The 18456-nt window shown below is 38.5% G+C and overlaps 1 protein-coding gene across 4 annotated transcripts in view; it reads right to left on the minus strand.

Annotated features, from left to right (window-relative positions):
* The window catches only part of NUBPL (nucleotide binding protein like), a 282071-nt gene that overhangs the window by 38418 nt on the left and 225197 nt on the right, over window positions 1-18456 (minus strand). For all 4 annotated transcript variants that reach the window (XM_030931530.1, XM_010374646.2, XM_030931531.1 and 1 more), the window contains one exon: window positions 2239-2324. In XM_030931530.1, the coding sequence (XP_030787390.1) occupies window positions 2239-2324 (86 nt within the window). The remainder of the gene's footprint in view (window positions 1-2238; window positions 2325-18456) is intronic.

The raw sequence follows: 18456 nt of genomic DNA on the forward strand, positions 1-18456 counted from the left end.
ACTTCCTTGCTAATATCCTCAGCATTTATCCTTCAGTGGCATCCACCTAGCAATAGCCTAACCTGGACTTGGTGATCATCCCTCTTCCTCTCTGTTATGTTCCATAAGGATTATCTGCCCAACCCTCTGCCTTAGAATCTAGGAAAAAAAAATTGTCAGAACAGTATAAGTATCCAGGTTTACAGGTATACAGATTTACATAGGGACTGAAAAATAATATATGCTGAATTTGGCAACTACGGTCATCAGATTCCTAACTAGCAAAGTCCATGTAGGACTTGCTCCATATATGTAGTCACCTCAAATGGCAGTGTCAGTTGAAATGGTATTCTGATATACAAAATGATAATTTATACGGGGTAAAATTGTAAAGAGGTCTTACTTCTGCTCTGTTTAAAACTTCTTCCTCAAGGAATTCATGTTTTTGGGTGAGCGAGACACCCTCAACTCTCATCGTAAAGAATGAGAAGTTAAGCATTCACTTATGTGCAAATAGAATGGCTATTATCCTGACTTCGGAGTGATCTTAACAGACAATTGGCACTGCTATCTAATTTCTGCCAGAAAGAAGGATTATAGATTACTTAAGTCAATGTCATAAATTTTGGTGGATAACCTTCTAACTTTTTGCTGATTTGTATTTTAAAATCCATATAATAAGTAACCTTATTTAGTTATCTGGGTAGGCATTACTTGTGTCTAGTTTGTCTTACAGGGCATAATATGAAGTAACACTGCTCAAATTAGGTGCTTCAGAGAGAGTTTTATGTGTGAGGCAGGCATTTGGTTATCATTGCTTTAAAAATTTTCCAACCTAAAGTTCACAACATAGAACACTGGCCCTAAACTACTTGCTGATTACAATTATAAACCCGCTAGTGAAAAACCCTTGGACCACCTGGAAGGTAAGCATACAGGCACCTTCCTTATCAGCCTCCTCATCATGAGAACATGTCAATCCAACTCAGAGTTCCGCAGCTTGCCAATGCCCACAGCACTGTGCTAACTGGCAAGGGAGAAGAGGTACTTGAGGAAATTCACCTCAACCATTCTACTACACTATTTTATACTTTTCAGAAGCCCTCTGAGAGATAAACATTTATGAAAGCTTCCCTTCAAGTCCATTCATTCAAATACATTATTGGATCTTATCCTGTGTCATGGTCTTACTGAAGAATCTGATAAAAGTTATAATTCGTTCCATACCAAAACAAATACACGTAGGCATACAATTTAGGGCTGGGGGAGGTGAGGGAGAGAAAAATCATGAGACTCCTGAAGCTAATCTACAGACTGAAGTTTAAAAAGTTCTGATGTATATGCTCTAAAATCTGTCTTTGAATTAAGCAAGGCTACTAGCTAGCCACAGAGAAGTATCATGTTGGCATTGTACTGAAATGTTTGTTTTAAATTGTACTCCAGCACGATTCCACCTGCTTTTGTTGAGGCACACTAGAAGGAAGAACCCTGTATTTACTGTAAAGAAGGTGATGAGAGTGTGTTCATTACATACACAGGTTCTTCTTTCTAAGAACGTAGGGAAGATATTTCTCTCTGGTCTCAGCTCTGTCTCCCTTGAGCATCCAGTTTTATTTTTTTTAACTTTGCAGAAATGCACAGTTTTATAATGATACTATATTTCTTTTCCTTTGGCTGCTAGAAAAGTCATGGTACACCCCTAGCATGTATTTAAGTTCTTTAATAGCATGCAATTTGTTTACTGACTTCACTTCTGACTCCATCTAACTTTAATTATTTTGTCTATTTTTATTTTATTTTTAACTTTCATTCCACCAAATTGGGCAGAAAATCCTGAAGTGCCTCCTAGAAGAAGGTGAGCTATAAATGAGTTGAACTGTAGGAGGCAGAAGGAAGAAAGTAATCTTTTTTCATCTGTTTCCTCATAAGTGATCTATTCAAGTCTATCTATCTAAATAATTTCCTAAAACACTCTTGTAATTGTTTTTTGGTCAGTGAGAGCTGCAAGTATGAGAGAAGTAGTACTTCTATAGAAAACTCTTACCTAAAGGGTGTCTTGGAATTCTTCTGGATTAATATCTTGTATAGACGCATTTGCACCTATAAGTGTGTTTTTAAAGTAACCATAACGATAAACTAGGACTTTCATAAAGACTTCTGCACAGGACTAAACTAAAACTTCAACTGTATTTTTCAATGACTTGCTTCTTCGGTTAGAAGAGTTTTATATTTTTCAACAGTGAAGCTGTAAATGCTTACAGGCACATGGACTTTGCGAAACATCTCAGCACCCTTGTGTGCATCCATCAATGCGACGTCCTGGGGCGTGGAGACAATCACAGCACCTAGCCAAAGATAAACAAAATGCTATTATGTTTTAATTCTTTATGGAGAAATTACTTTCAACATTATGTTGCTTACATGCGCAAATAGTCTATTACATTAACTACTTAGGTCACTCACATACATTTTACACAAATGAATGAGAAAGACAAGAAAATGTCGACTTTGTTTTTGCCTACCTTTGAATCCTCACTTCTAAAATCACAACTGGGCTGGGCATGGTGGCTCACGCCTACAATCCCAGCACTTTGGGAAGCCAAGGTGGGCAGATCATTTGGGGTCAGGAGTTCAAGACCAGCCTGGCTAACATGGTGAAACCCTGTCTCTACTAAAAATACAAAAATTAGCCAGGCATGGTGGCTCGTGCCTACAATCCCAGCTACTTGGGAGGCTGAGGCAGGAGAATCACTGAAACCCAGGAGACAGAGGTTGCAGTGAGCCAAGATCATACCACTGCATTCCAGCCTGGCTGACAGAGCAAGACTCCATCTCAAAACAAAAAATAAAATAAAAAAAAAAATAAAATCACAACTGACTAATCAGTGATTCAGGATCATAACTCTATCAGTGGAACTTTCTTCCCATTCAGATAACATGCAGTTATACAGATGGACGAGGTAGGCTTTACTTTCAAATTAACAGTCCAATAGCCAGGCATGGTGGCGTGTGCCTGTAATCCCAACTACTTGGGAGGCTGAGGCGGAGGGATCACTTAAGCCCAGAAGTCCAAGACCAGCCTGGGCAATACAGTGAGACTCCATCTCAAAAAAAATAAAATAAAATAAAGGAAGAAGAAAGAAGGAAGAAGTAAGAAGAAAGAAAGAAGAAGGAAAGGAAAGGAAAGGAAAGGAAAGGAAAGGAAAGGAAAGGAAAGGAAAGGAAAGGAAAGGAAAGGAAAGGAAAGGAAAGGAAAGGAAAGGAAAGGAAAGGAAAGGAAAGGAAAGGAGAAAGAGGGGAGGAGGAGAAGAGGAAGATGAGGAGGTGGAGGAGGAGGAGGAGGAAGAGGACGAGGTTGTTAATAGTCTACTTGGGAGACTGAAAAATTAAGCATTACAATACAATATGCTAAGGAGAAGAAGGAGAACAAGGGGGAGGAGAAGAAAGAAGAAGAAGAAGGAGGAGGAAGAAGCTGCTAATATTCTACTTGGGAGACTGAAAAAATAAGGATTACAATACAATATGCTAAGCATCATAACAGAGGTGTGCACAAAGTGTTATGGAGTTATAAAGAAGAAACAGGAAGAAAAGCTAACTAATTCAATCTATGAGAGAAAATGGTGAAGTATGACAGATGGAAGCTAGACATAGGAGAAGCAATAGAGGAAAGTTTCCAGGAAGATGTGATTCTTAAGCTGAGTCCTAGAAGTTTATATTCTTAAAAACTCACACTGTGGAAAGCAGTTTGGTGGGAATAAAACTGAGGGCTGTGGCAGAAATTCAGATGCAAAATGTTAGAGGCCTGAACTGAAATGGATGGAGACGGCAAATTTTCTGGATCTCCACTGCTACCCTACAGAAACCAGGTAGTACTAGGGTATAGAGTTTTGACAAAAAGTGCAGTACAATTTTTCTTTAGGTCGAAACAGCAAAGGCCTGGTTAAGATTGGCAGAGTCTGTGAATTTTTTTTAACTTTGTGGTTCCCCCTAGATGACAACCTAAAAGATAATTAACATAAACATAATATAGATCACATGGCTGACCATCACCTTATAACTAAATACACAACGCTACGACAATTCAGAGCCCCAAACTGTTAAATTGGTATCAAGCGGCAGTCTGACACAACTAATGAAAACAGAGGCAAGATTAACAATAAATAACTGATTACACCAAGTGAAGGTCTAATGATAATAGACAGTATTGCCTGAAGGGATATTTTGAAGAAGTTTGAATAGAGAAAAGTGGTGAGAGAACCAAGTTATCACAAAGCACATGGCAGTATAGGCATGCCAAACTCAAAAGAACCTATACAGTAGTAGTTAGCTATAAATTCATCTTGCAATCAGCATCTTCATTTCAGGAAAAAACATATTTTACATTAAACTAACGTCATAAATTCAAATTTTACTGATTTTGTAAGTTTTGTTTGTATTTAATTTAATTTTTAAACTATATAGTATGAGCTAAAAATTTAAGGAATTTGTGTTTATACCTAGTTAAGTAATCTTATAATAAAAGTAAGTCAGTATGGGGTGTGGGAAGATTATTTTTCCTTTAGAAGAAGGGCCTATTCATTACTCAAGTTTGAGATACACTATTTTTAGAATTCTAAGAGATCAAGATTCAAAATTTGATTCTACAGCTGACTACCTGTGTGACTAGACAATGACTTAACCTATCAGAGTTTTTGTTTCTTCATCGACAAAATGGCATGTAAATACTTAGGTCACAGGGTTAGAGTAACTAAATAAACTACTATACACAGTTACTTGACATGATGCCTAACATTCAATAAATGATAGCTATCACTGTTAATATCATCATTATTACATTTGCTATTGTTATTAATAAAATGCCTTATATGTTGCTGGGAAGGTCATTTTCCTAAAGGCTATCAGGCAGCTCATCCTACTTTTCAAACTGTTCCATGGATCACTACAGCCTACTATTTTGATTGACTTTGCCCAAGAAACCAAAAATTAACACTTCTCTTTCCCCTCTTGCAAAGACTGACGGAAATTACATCTTGGCAAAAATTATACTCTACACCTCCAATACACTTCCAGAATTTGCCACCTTCTAGATTCTATTATTAATCTGTTTCCTAGTTTTTTTCATATCCAGTCATTTGGAAGGGATCAAATTCCAGCTTTGGCTGTATGCAGCTGTATAACTAACCTCAAACGAATAACTCAGAATCACTCTGAGTCTCGGTTTCTTTAACTGTAAAACTAGTGCCTGCACTAGATAGTTTCCAAGGACTCAGCTATCTCTATGATTACACTACTTAGCATTCCATCTTAACTATAAATAGCTTTTAGAACTACCTCTGCTCAACCTAACTGCCCTAATAATCTTATTTAATAGGTATTAGTCGTCAATCTCAGAGCTATTCTCTTCCTACATAATCAGAGGAGGCTATTTCCTCCAAATCTTCTCCTTCACTATGTATTAGTATGTAGGATGTTCTCTACTGCATTGGCTCTAAAAAGTATTCTTAGCTTTCATATGATATAAACATGTTACTTTTTAAATACTTTTTGTCTACTATTTGTATCACCATTACACAATGTAACTTCAAGGACAATTATGATATTTTTCATCTTTCTATCAAACAAAAGTAATGACATAATATTTTGCACAAAATAGGCACTTAACAAAAGATCAGCAATTTAAACAATGTTCTTATATTTTCAGAATCATCTCCCCTACATGATCATATCCCCTAGATTATAAACTTTAAGTTGGCAACTCCTTGCACTAGGAGTCATGAGCTCCAGATTCTGGTTGTGATGACAGTCTTAATATAATATATAACCTTGAATAACTAACTAAGTCTCAATATATCTCAATTAACTCCTTTATAAATTGAATCTATTTCCATATGCCCTATTTAACTTAAACAGCTGTTACATTAAAAAAATTATAAAAATGTTCGAGGACATTATTTTAATAGCTGTAAGATACTAGAGAGGGGGATTAAACTGGCTTGGTTTTCTCTGTACTTAATTCATCTTCACACAGTAACACAAATAAGCATCTATGCCATTTGAGTTTCTTTGCAGAATAGTCTGAATAGCACCATTTGAACAAATTAATAACAACATTTGACAAGGACAGTGATCATCTTTCATGTCCTGTCAAATGCTCATGAAGCATGTAAACATTTCAAGGAACTATATTTATATAACTTTTTTTGGTATAAATTTTTTTTGTCTACTATTTGTAGAAATATATAGGGTATTTTGCTGAAATATATGTTCTTAATTACTGATTAAGTCCTTAATCACAATACAATCAGCCTCTGGGTTTTGCCCTGAAAAAAAAAATTTCTAATCCTTGTTGAAGAAGACAAAAACATAACTGGTTCACACATAAGCCACTACCTCTTTTGCTGTATAGTATATCAAAGTTTAGTATAGTGTATAAGTTTCATATATCATATAAGTAATCATTTCAGATAGCCCTAGAATGAAATTCAGAATTTATGATAAGAAAATAATGCATAAAGAAACAACATAACCTCTAGTAAAATTAAATTTGGTCCTTAATCTAGCATAACCCAGATTTTAATTTTAAATTTTATTTGAATTTTTGTGAGTACATAGTAGGTATATATATATAAGGGGTCCACGGGATGTTTTGATATAGGCATGCAATATGTAATAACCACATCATGGAAAATGGGGTATCCATCCCCTTAAGCATTTATCTTTTGTGTTATAAACAATACAATTACACTTCTAGATATTTTTAAATGTACAATTAAGTTATTATTGACTATAGTCACCCTGTTGTGCTATCAAATACTAGGTCTTACTCATTCTTTCTAACTATGATTTTTGTACCCATTAGCCACTACCATCTCCCCCCGACGCCAGTACCCTTCCCCACCACGAATAACTATCCTCTACTCTCTCTGTCTATAAGTTCAATTGTTTTAATTTTAGATCCCACAAATAAGTGAGAACATGCAATGTTTGTCTTTCTGGCCAGGCTTATTTCACTTAACACAATGGCCTCCAGTTCCATCCATGTTGTTGCAAATGACAGGATTTCATTCTTTTTATGGCTAAATAGCACTCTACTGTGTATAAATAACACATTTTCCTTAATCATGCATCTGTTGATGGACACCAAGGTTGTTTTCAAATCTTGGCTATTGTGAATGGTGCTGCAATAAACATGGGAGTACAGATATCTCTCTGGTATAATGATTTCCTTTCTTTTGGGTGTATACCCAGCAGTAGGACTGTTGAATCATATGGTGGCTCTATTCTTAGTTTTTTGAGGAACCTCAAAACTGTTCTCGATAGTGGTTTTACTAATTCACATTCCTACCAACGGTGACAAGGGTCCCCTTTTTCTCACATCCTTGCCAGCATTTGTTATTGCCTGACTTTGGACATAAGCCATTTTAACTGGGGTGAGATGATATCTCTCTGTAGTTTTGATTTGCATTTCTCTGATTATCAATGATTCTGAGCACCTTTTCATATGTCTGTTTGCCATTGTATGACTTCTTTTCAGAAATGTCTATTTAGATCTTTTGCCAATTTTTAAACTGGACTGTTAGATTTTTTCCTATAGAGTTGTTGGAACTCCTTATATATTCTGGTTATAAATCCCTTGTCAGTTGGGTAGTTTGCAAATATTTTCTCCCATTTCCTGGTCGTTTCTTCATGTTGATATTTCCTTTACTGTGCAGAAGCTTTTTAACGTGATGTGATCCCATTTGTCCAGGTTTGCTTTGATAGCCTGTATTTTTAAATTTTATTTATTTATTTATTTATTTATTTATTTATTTATTTATTTATTTATTTTTGAGATGGAGTTTCGCTCCTGTTGCCCAGGCTGGAGTGCAGTGGCAAAATCTCAGCTCACTGCAACCTCTGCCTCCCAGGTTCAAGCAATTCTCCTGCCTCAGCCTCCCAAGTAGCTGGGATTACGGGCATACGCCACCATGCCCAGCTAATTTTTGTATTTTTTAAGTAGAGATGGGGTTTCTCTATGTTGGTTAGGTTGGTCTCAAACCCGACTTCAGGTGATCCACCTGCCTCAGCCAGTAAGTGCTGGGATTACAGGCACGAGCCACTGTGAAGGGCCTTTTTTTTTTTTTTTGAGATGGAGTCTTGCTCTGTCGCCCAGGCTGGAGTGCAATGGCACGATCTCATCTCACTGCAACCTCCACCTCCCAGATTCAAGCAATTCTCCTGCATCAGCCTCCTGAGTAACTCGGATTACAGGCGCCCACCACCACCCCCAGCTAATTTTTGGTATAGACGGGGTTTCACCTTGTTGGTCAGGCTGCTCTCGAACTCCTGACCTCAGGTGATCCATCCATCTCTGCCTCCCAATGTGCTGGGATTACAGGCGTGCACCACCGCACACGGCCCGAGATTTTTAAATTTTAAAGAAATTATGTCAGTTGATTCTTGTTACTGTATCACTCAACATATGGTCTCTGAAACCTGACATTACATTTTATCTTTCTAACACTTGGCTTTCTACCTGTTAAATTTTAATTTTTCCCAGAAACATGAGCCAATATGAATTAGTCTAGAATTTTCTCCCTTTATATCATCATTAATGATGTCACTTCAGTTTGTGATTAAGAGACTGACAGAAAACTTGTGCTCCCTCTACTGACTGTAAGGAAATGTCAACAGCAGAAAAAATAAGCTCTGGTATATTTTAGGTCTCCTCTGTCTTTCTCCTTTCACCCCCAAAATTCCTGAGTTTTAAATATAATTTGCTATAAGATCAAGGATTACCTATCAATATTAGTATCAGCAGAAAGAAAACATAATTTAAAAGGTAAATTCACCTAAAATGTACTCACAGACAGTGTTTCAACAGGAAATATAAATAATTCTTGGATGAGTCACTATTTTGACCTCTTGCTCCTTTCTAACAGACTACACAAGTGATTACAGTCATAAAGAGAATATGTTTTATTAATTTAGAAATGAATCATTATCTTGCTCACCTCAGAAAGAAATCCTCCCATAGAAAATTATATCAATTGGCTGGGCACGGTGGCTCACGCCTGTAATCCCAGCACTTGGGGAGGCAAAGGTGGGCAGATCACAAAGTCAGGAGATTGAGACCATCCTGGCTAACACAGTGAAAACTACAAAACATCAGCCAGGCGTGGTGGTGGGTGCCTGTAGTCCCACCTACTTGGGAGGCTGAGGCAGGAGAATGGCATAAACTCGGGAGGTGGAGATTGCAGAGAGCCGAGATCGCACCACTGCACTCCAGCTTGGGCAACAGTGCGAGACTCCATCTTAAAAAAAAAAAAGAAAGAAAGAAAAAAAGAAAATTATATCAATTGCTGAAAAAAGAATTAAACACAATAATAACTGGAAACAATGCTATATCAACATTACTGGTGTTCTAAATCGTCCTAATTGATGAGAAAGAGAAAACCAAAGTTACTGGTGAGAGAGACCGAGTGTGCTTTGGAAGGTTAAGAATCCAACTTTGAATAAGTGTGATGTGGTACCAAGAAGAATGTATATTCTGTTGATATGGGGTGGAGAGTTCTACAGATGTCTATTATGTCCACTTGGTCCAGGGCTAAGTTCAAGTCCAGAATATCCTTGTTAATTTTCTGTCTCATTGTTCTAATATTGACAATGGAGAGTTAAAGTCTCCCACTATTATTGTGTGGGAGTCTAAGTCTCTTTGTAGGTCTCTAAGAACTAGCTTTATGCATCTGGGTGCTCCTTTCTTGAGTGCGTATATATTTAGGATAGTTAGCTCTTATTGTTGTGTTGATCCCTTTACCACTATGTAATGCCCTTCTTTGTCTTTTTTGACCTTTGTTGGTTTACAGTCTGTTTTATCAGAGACTAGGATTGCAACCCATGCATTTTTTCCTCTTTTTTTTTCTATTTGCTTGGTAAATATTCCTCTATCCCTTTATTTTGAGCCTATGTGTGTCTTTGCACATGAGATGGGACTCCTGAATACAGCACACTGATGGGTCTTGACTCTTTATCCAATTTGACAGTCTGTGTCTTTTAATTGGGGCATTTACCCCATTTACATTTAAGGTTAATATTGTTATGTGTGAATTTGATCCTGTCATTATGATGCTAGCTGGTTATTTTGTCTGTTAGTTGATGCAGTTTCTTCATAGTGTCAATAGTCTTTTCAATTTGGTATGTTTTTGCAATAGCTGGTACCAGTTTTTCCTTTCCAAGTTTAGCACTTCCTTCAGGAGCTGTTGTAAAGCAGGCCTGGATGCTTGTCTGTAAAGGATTTTATTTCTCTTTCACTTTGCTTATGAAGCTTAGTTTGGCTGTATATGAAATTCTGGGTTGAAAGTTCTTTTCTTTAAGAAAGTTGAGTATTGGCCTCCACTCTCTTCTAGCTTATAGGGTTTCTGCAGAGAGATCTGCTGTTAGTCTGATGGGCTTTCCTTTGTGGGCAGCCCGACCTTTCTCTCTGGCTGCCCTTAGCACTTTTTCCTTCACTTCAACCTTGGTGAATCTGACGATTATGTGTCTTGGGTTGCTCTTCTCAAGGAGTATCTTTGTGGTGTTCTCTGTATTTCCTGAATTTGAATGTTGGCCTGCCTTGCTAGGTTGGGGAAGGGAAATTCTCCTGAATAATAACCTGAAGAGTGTTTTTCCACTTGGTTTCATTCTCCCTGTCACTTTCAGGCACACCAATCAAACATAGGTTTTGTCTTTTTACATGGTCTCATTTTTCTTGGAAGCTTTGTTGGTTCCCTTTCATTCTTCTTTCTCTAATTTTGTCTTAATGCTTTATTTCATTAAGTTGATCTTCAGTCTCTGATACCCTTTCTTCTGCTTGGTCGATTAGGCTATTGATACTTGTGTATGCTTCACAAAGTTCTCGTGCTGCTTTTCAGCTCCATCAGGTCATTTATGTTCTTCTCTAAACTGGTTATTCTAGTTAGCAATTGGAAGTAAAACACTCCTCAGCAAATGCAAAAGAATGGAAATCATAAAAAACTGTCTCTCAGACCACAGTGCATTCAAGTTAGAACTCAGAATGAAGAAACTCACTCAAAACCACACAACTACATGGAAACTGAACAACCTGCTCCTGAACGACTACTGGGTAAATAATGAATTAAGGCATAAATAAAGAAGTTCTCTGAAACCAATGAGAACAAAGACACAATATACCAGAATCTCTGCGACACAGCTAAAGTGGTGTTTAGAGAGAAATTTATAGCACTAAATGCCCACAGGAGAAAGCAGGAAAGATCTAAAATCGATACCCTAACATCACAATTAAAAGAACTAGAGAAGCAAGAGCAAACAAATTCAAAAGCTAGCAGAAGGCAAGAAATAACTAAGATCAGAGCCGAACTGAAGGAGATAGAGACACAAAAAACTCCTCAAAAATCAATGAATCTAGGAGCTGGTTTTTTCAAAGGATTAACAAAATAGATAGACTGCTAGCCAAACTAATAAAGAAGAAAAGAGAGAAGAATCAAATAGACACAATAAAAAATGATAAAGGGGATATCACCACTGATCCTAGAGAAATACAAACTACCATCAGAGAACACTATAAACACCTCTATGCAAATAAACTAGAAAATCTTGAAGAAATGGATACATTCCTGGACACATCCACCCTCCCAAGACTAAATCAAGAAAAAGTTGAATCCATGAATAGACCAATAAGTTCCGAAATTGAGGCAGTAATTAATAGCCTACAACCAATAAAAACCAGGACCAGACGGATTCACAGCTGAATTCTACCAGAGGTACAAAGAGGAGCTGTACCATTCCTTCTGAAACTATTCCAAACAATGGAAAAAGAGGGAGTCCTCCCTAACTCATTTTATGAGGCCAGCATCATCCTGATACCAAAACCAGGCAGAGACGCAACAAAAAAGAAAATTTCAGACCAATATCACTGATGAACATCGATGCGAAAATCCTCAATAAGATACTGGAAAATCAAATCTAGCAGCACATCAAAAAAAAACCCATATCCACCATTATCAAGTTGGCTTCATCCCTGGGATGCAAACCTGGTTAAATATATGCAAATCAATAAACATAATCCATCACATAAACAAAACCAATGACAAAAACCACATGATTATCTCAACAGACGCAAAAAGGCCTTCGATAAAATTCAACACCACTTCATTGTAAAAACGCTCAATAAACTAAGTATTGATGAAACGTATCTCAAAATAATAAGAGCTATTTATGACAAACCCATAGCCAATATCATATTGAATGGGCAAAAGCTAGAAGCATTCCCTTTGAAAACTGACACAAGACAAGGATGCCCTCACTCACCACTTCTATTCAATATAGTATTGGACGTTCTGGCCAGGGCAATCAGGTAAGAGAAAGAAAGAAAGGGTATTCAAATAGGAAGACAGGAAGTCAAATTGACTTTGTTTGCAGATGACTATATATTTAGAAAACCCCATCGTCTCAGCCCAAAATCTCCTCAAGCTGATAAGCAACTTCAGCAAAGTCTCACAATAAAAAATCAATGTGCAAAAATCATACGCATTCCTATACACCAATAATAGACAAAAAGAGAGTCAAATCATGAGTGAACTCCCATTCACAACTGATACAAAGAGAATAAAATACCTAGGAATTCAACTTACAAGGGATGTCAAGGACCTCTTCAAGGTGCACTACAAACCACTGCTCAAGGAAATAAGAGAGGAAACAAAAAAATGGGAAAAAAAAATTCCATGCTCATGAATAGGAAGAATCAATATCGTGAAAATAGCCATACTACCCAAAGTAATTTACAGATTCAATGCTATTTGCATCAAGCTACCACTAACTTTCTTCATAGAATTAGAAAAGGGTACTTTAAGTTTCATATGGAACCAAAAAAGAGCCCATATAGCCAAGACAATCCTAAGCAAAGAGAACAAAGCTGGAGGCATCACACTACCTGACTTCAAATTATACCACAGGTCTACAGTAACCAAAACAGCATGGTACTGATACCAAAACAGATATATAGACCAATGAAACAGAACAGAGGCCTCAGAAATAACACCACTCATCTACAAGCATCTGATCTTTAACAAACCTGCCAAAAACCAGCAATGGGGAAAAGATTCCCCATTTAATAAATGGTACTGGGAAAACTGGCTTGCTATATGCAGAAAACTGAAACTGGACCCCTTCCTTAAACCTTATACAAAAATTAACTCAAGATGGATTAAAGGCTTAAGCATAAGACTTAAAACCATTAAAACCCTAGGAGAAAACCTAGGCAATACCATTCATGATATAGGCATGGGCAAAAACTTCACGACTAAAACACCAAAAGCAATTGCAACAAAAGCCAAAATTGACAAATGGAATCTAATTAAACTAAAGAGCTTCTGCACAGCAAAAGAAACTATCATCAGAGTGAACAGGCAACCTACAGAATGGGAGAAAATTTTTGCAATCCATCCATCTGACATGGGTTAATATCCAGAATCTACAAAGAACTTAAACAAATTTACAAGAAAAAAAACTTCATCAAAAAGTGGGCAAAGAATATAAACAGACACTTCTCAAAAGAAGACATTATGCACCAACAAACATGAAAAAAAGCTCATCATCACTGGTCACTACAGAAATGCAAATCAAAACCACAATGAGACACCATCTCATGCCAGTTAGAAGGCAATCATTAAAAAGTCAGGAAACAATGGATGCTGGAGAGGATGTGGAGAAATAGGAATGCTTTTACACTGTTGGTGGGATTGTAAATTAGTTCAACCATTGTGGAAGATGGTGTGGCGGTTCCTCAAGGATCTAGAACCAGAAATACCATTGACCCAGCCATCCCATTACTGGGTATATACCCAAAGGATTATAAATCATTCCACTATAAAGACACATGCACATGCATGTTTATTGCAGCACTGTTCACAATAGCAAGGACTTGGAACCAACCCAAACGCCCATCAATAATGGACTGGATAAGAAACTGTGGCACATACACACCATGGAATACTATGCAGCCATTAAAAAAAGATGAGTTCATGTCCTTTGCAGGTACATGGATGAAGCTGGAAACCATCATTCTCAGCAAACGAACACAGAAACAGAAAACCAAACACCACATGTTCTCACTTGTAAGTGGAAGCTGAACAATCAGAATACATGGACATAGGGAAGGGAACATCACACACCAGGGCCTGTTGGGCGCTGGGGGCTAGGGGAGAGATAGCATTAGGAGAAATATCTAATGTAGATGACAGGTTAATGGGTGCAGCAAACCACCATGGTACGTGTATACCTATGTAACAAACCTGTGACTTCTGCACATGTATCCCAGGACTTTGTGTGTGTGTGTGTGTCTGTGTGTGTGTAACAAAAAGGAATACAAGTTCGTCAAAAAACTCTGGATACATATCTGCTGTTTAGGGACAAATACTGACTCTTCAGTATAATGGAGTCAACAGTTAAATGGGCTTCCAGTCACTCCATCTTAATGATGCTATAAAGAATTAACCAGAGCTGGCTGGGCATGATGGCTCCCACCTGTAATCCCAGCACTTTGGGAGGCCGAGGCGGGCAGATCACGAGGTCAGGAGATCAAGACCATCTTGGCTAACATGGTGAAAGCCTGTCTCTGGTAAAAATACAAAAAAATTAGCTGGGCGTGGTGTCGGGCACCTGTAGTCCCAGCTACTTGGGAGGTTGAAACAGGAGAATGGTGTGAACCCAGGAGGCAGAGCTTGCAGTGAGCCGAGATTGCACCACTGCACTGCACTCCAGCCTGGGTGACAGAGCAAGGCTCTGTCTCAAAAAAAATAAAAAAATAAAAAAAAATAAGAAGCAGAACTAACCAGACTGAGTTCACTTAGGAATGACTGGGAACAAAAGAGGCCTCCACAGATTTTAAAGCACTTAGGATGGAATCAGATGGTACTGTTAGTGCATATCTATCTCTGTCTGTCTGTCTGTCTGTCTTCATTCTGTTTCTCTCTCTTCCCTGCTTCCTCCTTCTGATGTCTGCTGTAAAGTTAAGATAAAACCCTTGCAAGATGGCCGAATAGGAACAGCTCCAGTCTGCGGCTCCCAGCGTCATCAATGCAGAAGATGGGTGATTTCTGCATTTCCAACCAAGGTACCTGGTTCATCTCACTAGGACTGGTGTGAAAGTGGGTGCAGCCCACAGAGGGCAAGTGGAAGCAGAGTGGGGCATCGCTTCACCCGGGAAATGCAAGGGGTTGGGCGATTTCCCTTTTCTAGCCAAGGGAAGCCCTGACAGACTGTACTGGGAAAATTGGGATACTGCCACCTAAATACTGCACTTTTCCAACGGTCTTAGCAAATGGCACACCAGGAGATTATATCCCACGCCTGGCTCAGCGGGTCCCACGCCCAGGGAGTCTTGCTCACTGCTAGTCTGAGATGGAACTGCGAGGCGGAAGACTGGCTGGGGGAGGGGCGTCTGCCATTGCTGAGGCTTGAGTAGGTAAACAAAGTGGCTCAAACTGGGTGGAGCCCACCCCAGCTCAAGGAGGACCGCCTGCCTCTGTAGACTCCACCTCTGGGGGCAGGGCATAGCTGAACAAAAGGCAGCAGAAACTTCTGCAGACTTAAATGTCCCTGTCTGACAGCTCTGAAGAAATCAGTGGTTCTCCCAGCATGGTGTTTGAGCTCTGAGAATGGACAGACCGACTCCTCAAGTGAGTCCCTGACCACCGTTAGCCCAATTTGGACACACCTCCCAGTAGGGGTTGATTGACACCTCATACAGCCAGGTACCACTCTGAGATGAAGCTTCCAGAGGAAGGATCAGGCAGGAATATTTGCTGTTCTGCAATATTTGCTGGTCTGCAGCCTCCACTGGTGAAACCCAGGCAAACAGGGTCTAGAGTGAACCTCTAGCAAACTCCAACAGACCTGCAGCTGAGGGACCTGACTGTTACAAGGAAAGCTAAGAAACAGAAAGGAACAGCATCAACATCAAGAAAAAGGACATCCACCCCAAAACCCCATCTGTAGGTCACCACGATCAAAGACCAAAGGTAGATAAAACCACAAAGATGGGGAGAAACCAGAGCAGAAAAACTGAAAAATTCTAAAAACCAGAGCGCCCCTTCTCCTCCAAAGGATCACAACTCCTCACCTTGCAACGGAATGAAGCAGGATGGAGAATTATTTTGATGAGCTGACAGAAGTAGGCTTCAGAAAGTTGGTAATAACAAACTTCTCTAAGCTAAAGCAGGATGTTTGAACCCATTGCAAGGAAGCGAAAATCTTGAAAAAAGGTTAGACGAATGGCTAACTAGAATAAACAGTGTAGAGAAGACCTTAAATGACCCGATGGAGCTGAAAACCATGGCACAAGATTTACGTGATGCATACACAAGCTTCAGCAGTTGGTTTCATCAAGTGGAAGAAAGGGTATCAGTGACTGAAGATCAAATTAAAGAAATGAAGCAAGAAGATCCGATTCTGTTAGAATGAATCCACTGTTAAGGACAAGCAAATGCTGAGAGATTTTGTCACCACCAGGCCTGCCTTACAACAGTTCCTGAAGGAAGCACTAAACATGAAAAGGAACAACCAGTACCAACTACTGCAAAAGCATGCCAAATGGTAAAGACCATTGATGTTAGGAAGAAACTGCATCAACTAATGGACAAAATAATCAGGTAACATAATGACAGGATCAAATTCACACATAACAATATTAACCTTAAATGTAAATGGGGTAAATGCCCCAATTAAAAGACACAGACTGTCAAATTGGATAAAGAGTTAAGACCTATCAGTGTGCTGTATTCAGGAGACCCATCTCACGTGCAGAGACACACATAGACTCAAAATAAAGAGATGGAGGAAGATCTACCGAGCAAATGGAAAGAAGAAAAAAAAAAAAAAAAAAAAAGCAGGGGTTGCAATCTTACTCTCTGATAAAACAGACTTTAAACCAACAAAGGTCAAAAGAGACAAAGAAGGCCATTACATAGTGTTAAAGGGATCAACACAACAAGAAGAGCTAACTATCCTAAATATATATGTACCCAAGAAAGGAGCACCCAGATTAATAAAGCAAGTCCTTAGAGACCTAAAAAGAGATTTAGACTCCCCCACAATAATAATGGGAGACTTTTACACCCCACTGTCAACATTAGACAGATCAACAAGACAGAAGGTTAACAAGGATATCCAGGAGACTTGAACTCAGCTCTGCACCAAGCAGACCTAATAGACATCTACAGATGTCAAATCAACAGAATATACATTCGTCTCAGCACCACATCGCACTTATTCCAAAATAGACCACATAGTTGGAAGTAAAGTACTCCTCAGCAAATGTAAAAGAACAGAAATCACAACAAACTGTCTCTCACACCACAGTGCAATCAAATTAGAACTCAAGATTAAGAAACTCACTCAAAACCATACAACTACATGGAAACTGAACAACCTGCTCCTGAATGACTACTGGGTACATAACAAAATAAAGGCAGAAATAAAGATGGTCTTTGAAACCAATGAGAACAAAGACACAATGTACCAGAATCTCTGGGACACATTTAAAGTAGTATGTAGAGGGAAATTTATAGCACTAAATGTCCACAAGAGAAATCAGGAAAGATTTAAAATTGACACCCTAACATCACAATTAAAAGAACTAGAGAGGCAAAAGCAAACATATTCAAAAGCTAGCAGAAGGCAAGAAATAACTAAGATCAGAGCAGAACTGAAGGATATAGAGGCACAAAAAACCCTTCAAAAAATCAATGAATCCAGAAGTTGGTTTTTTGGAAAAGACCAACAAAATTGATAGACCACTAGCAGACTAATAAAGAAGAAAAGAGAGAAGAATCAAATAGATGCAATAAAAAATGATAACGGGGATATCACCACTGATCCTACAGAAATACAAACTACCATCAGATACTATAAACACCTCTATGCAAATAAACTAGAAAATCTAGAAGACATGGACAAATTCCTGGACACATACACCCTCCCAAGACTAAACCAGGAAGAAGTGGAATCCCTGAATAGACCAATAGCAGGCTCTGAAACTGAGGCAATAATTAACAGTCTGCCAACCAAAAAAGGTCCAGGACCAGATGGATTCACAGCCAAATTCTACCAGAGGTACAAAGAGGAGCTGGTACCATTCCTTCTGAAACTATTCCAAACAATGGAAAAAGAGGGAATCCTCCCTAACTCATTTTATGAGGCCAGCATCATCCTGATACCAAAACCTGGCAGAGACACAACAAAAAAAGAGTATTTGAGACCAATATCCCTGATGAACATCAATGTGAAAATCCTCAATAATGGCAAACCGAATCCAGTAGCACATTAAACAAGCTTATTCATCATTATCAAGTTGGCTTCATCACTGGGATGCAAGACTGGTTCAACATACGCAAATCAATAAGCATAATCCATCACATAAACAGAACCAAAGACAAAAACCACATGATTATCTCAATAGATCCAGAAAAGGCCTTTGACAAA

The sequence above is a fragment of the Rhinopithecus roxellana genome, chromosome 5 (genome assembly GCF_007565055.1).
Source record: "Rhinopithecus roxellana isolate Shanxi Qingling chromosome 5, ASM756505v1, whole genome shotgun sequence".
In the NCBI taxonomy this organism is placed as follows: domain Eukaryota; kingdom Metazoa; phylum Chordata; class Mammalia; order Primates; family Cercopithecidae; genus Rhinopithecus; species Rhinopithecus roxellana.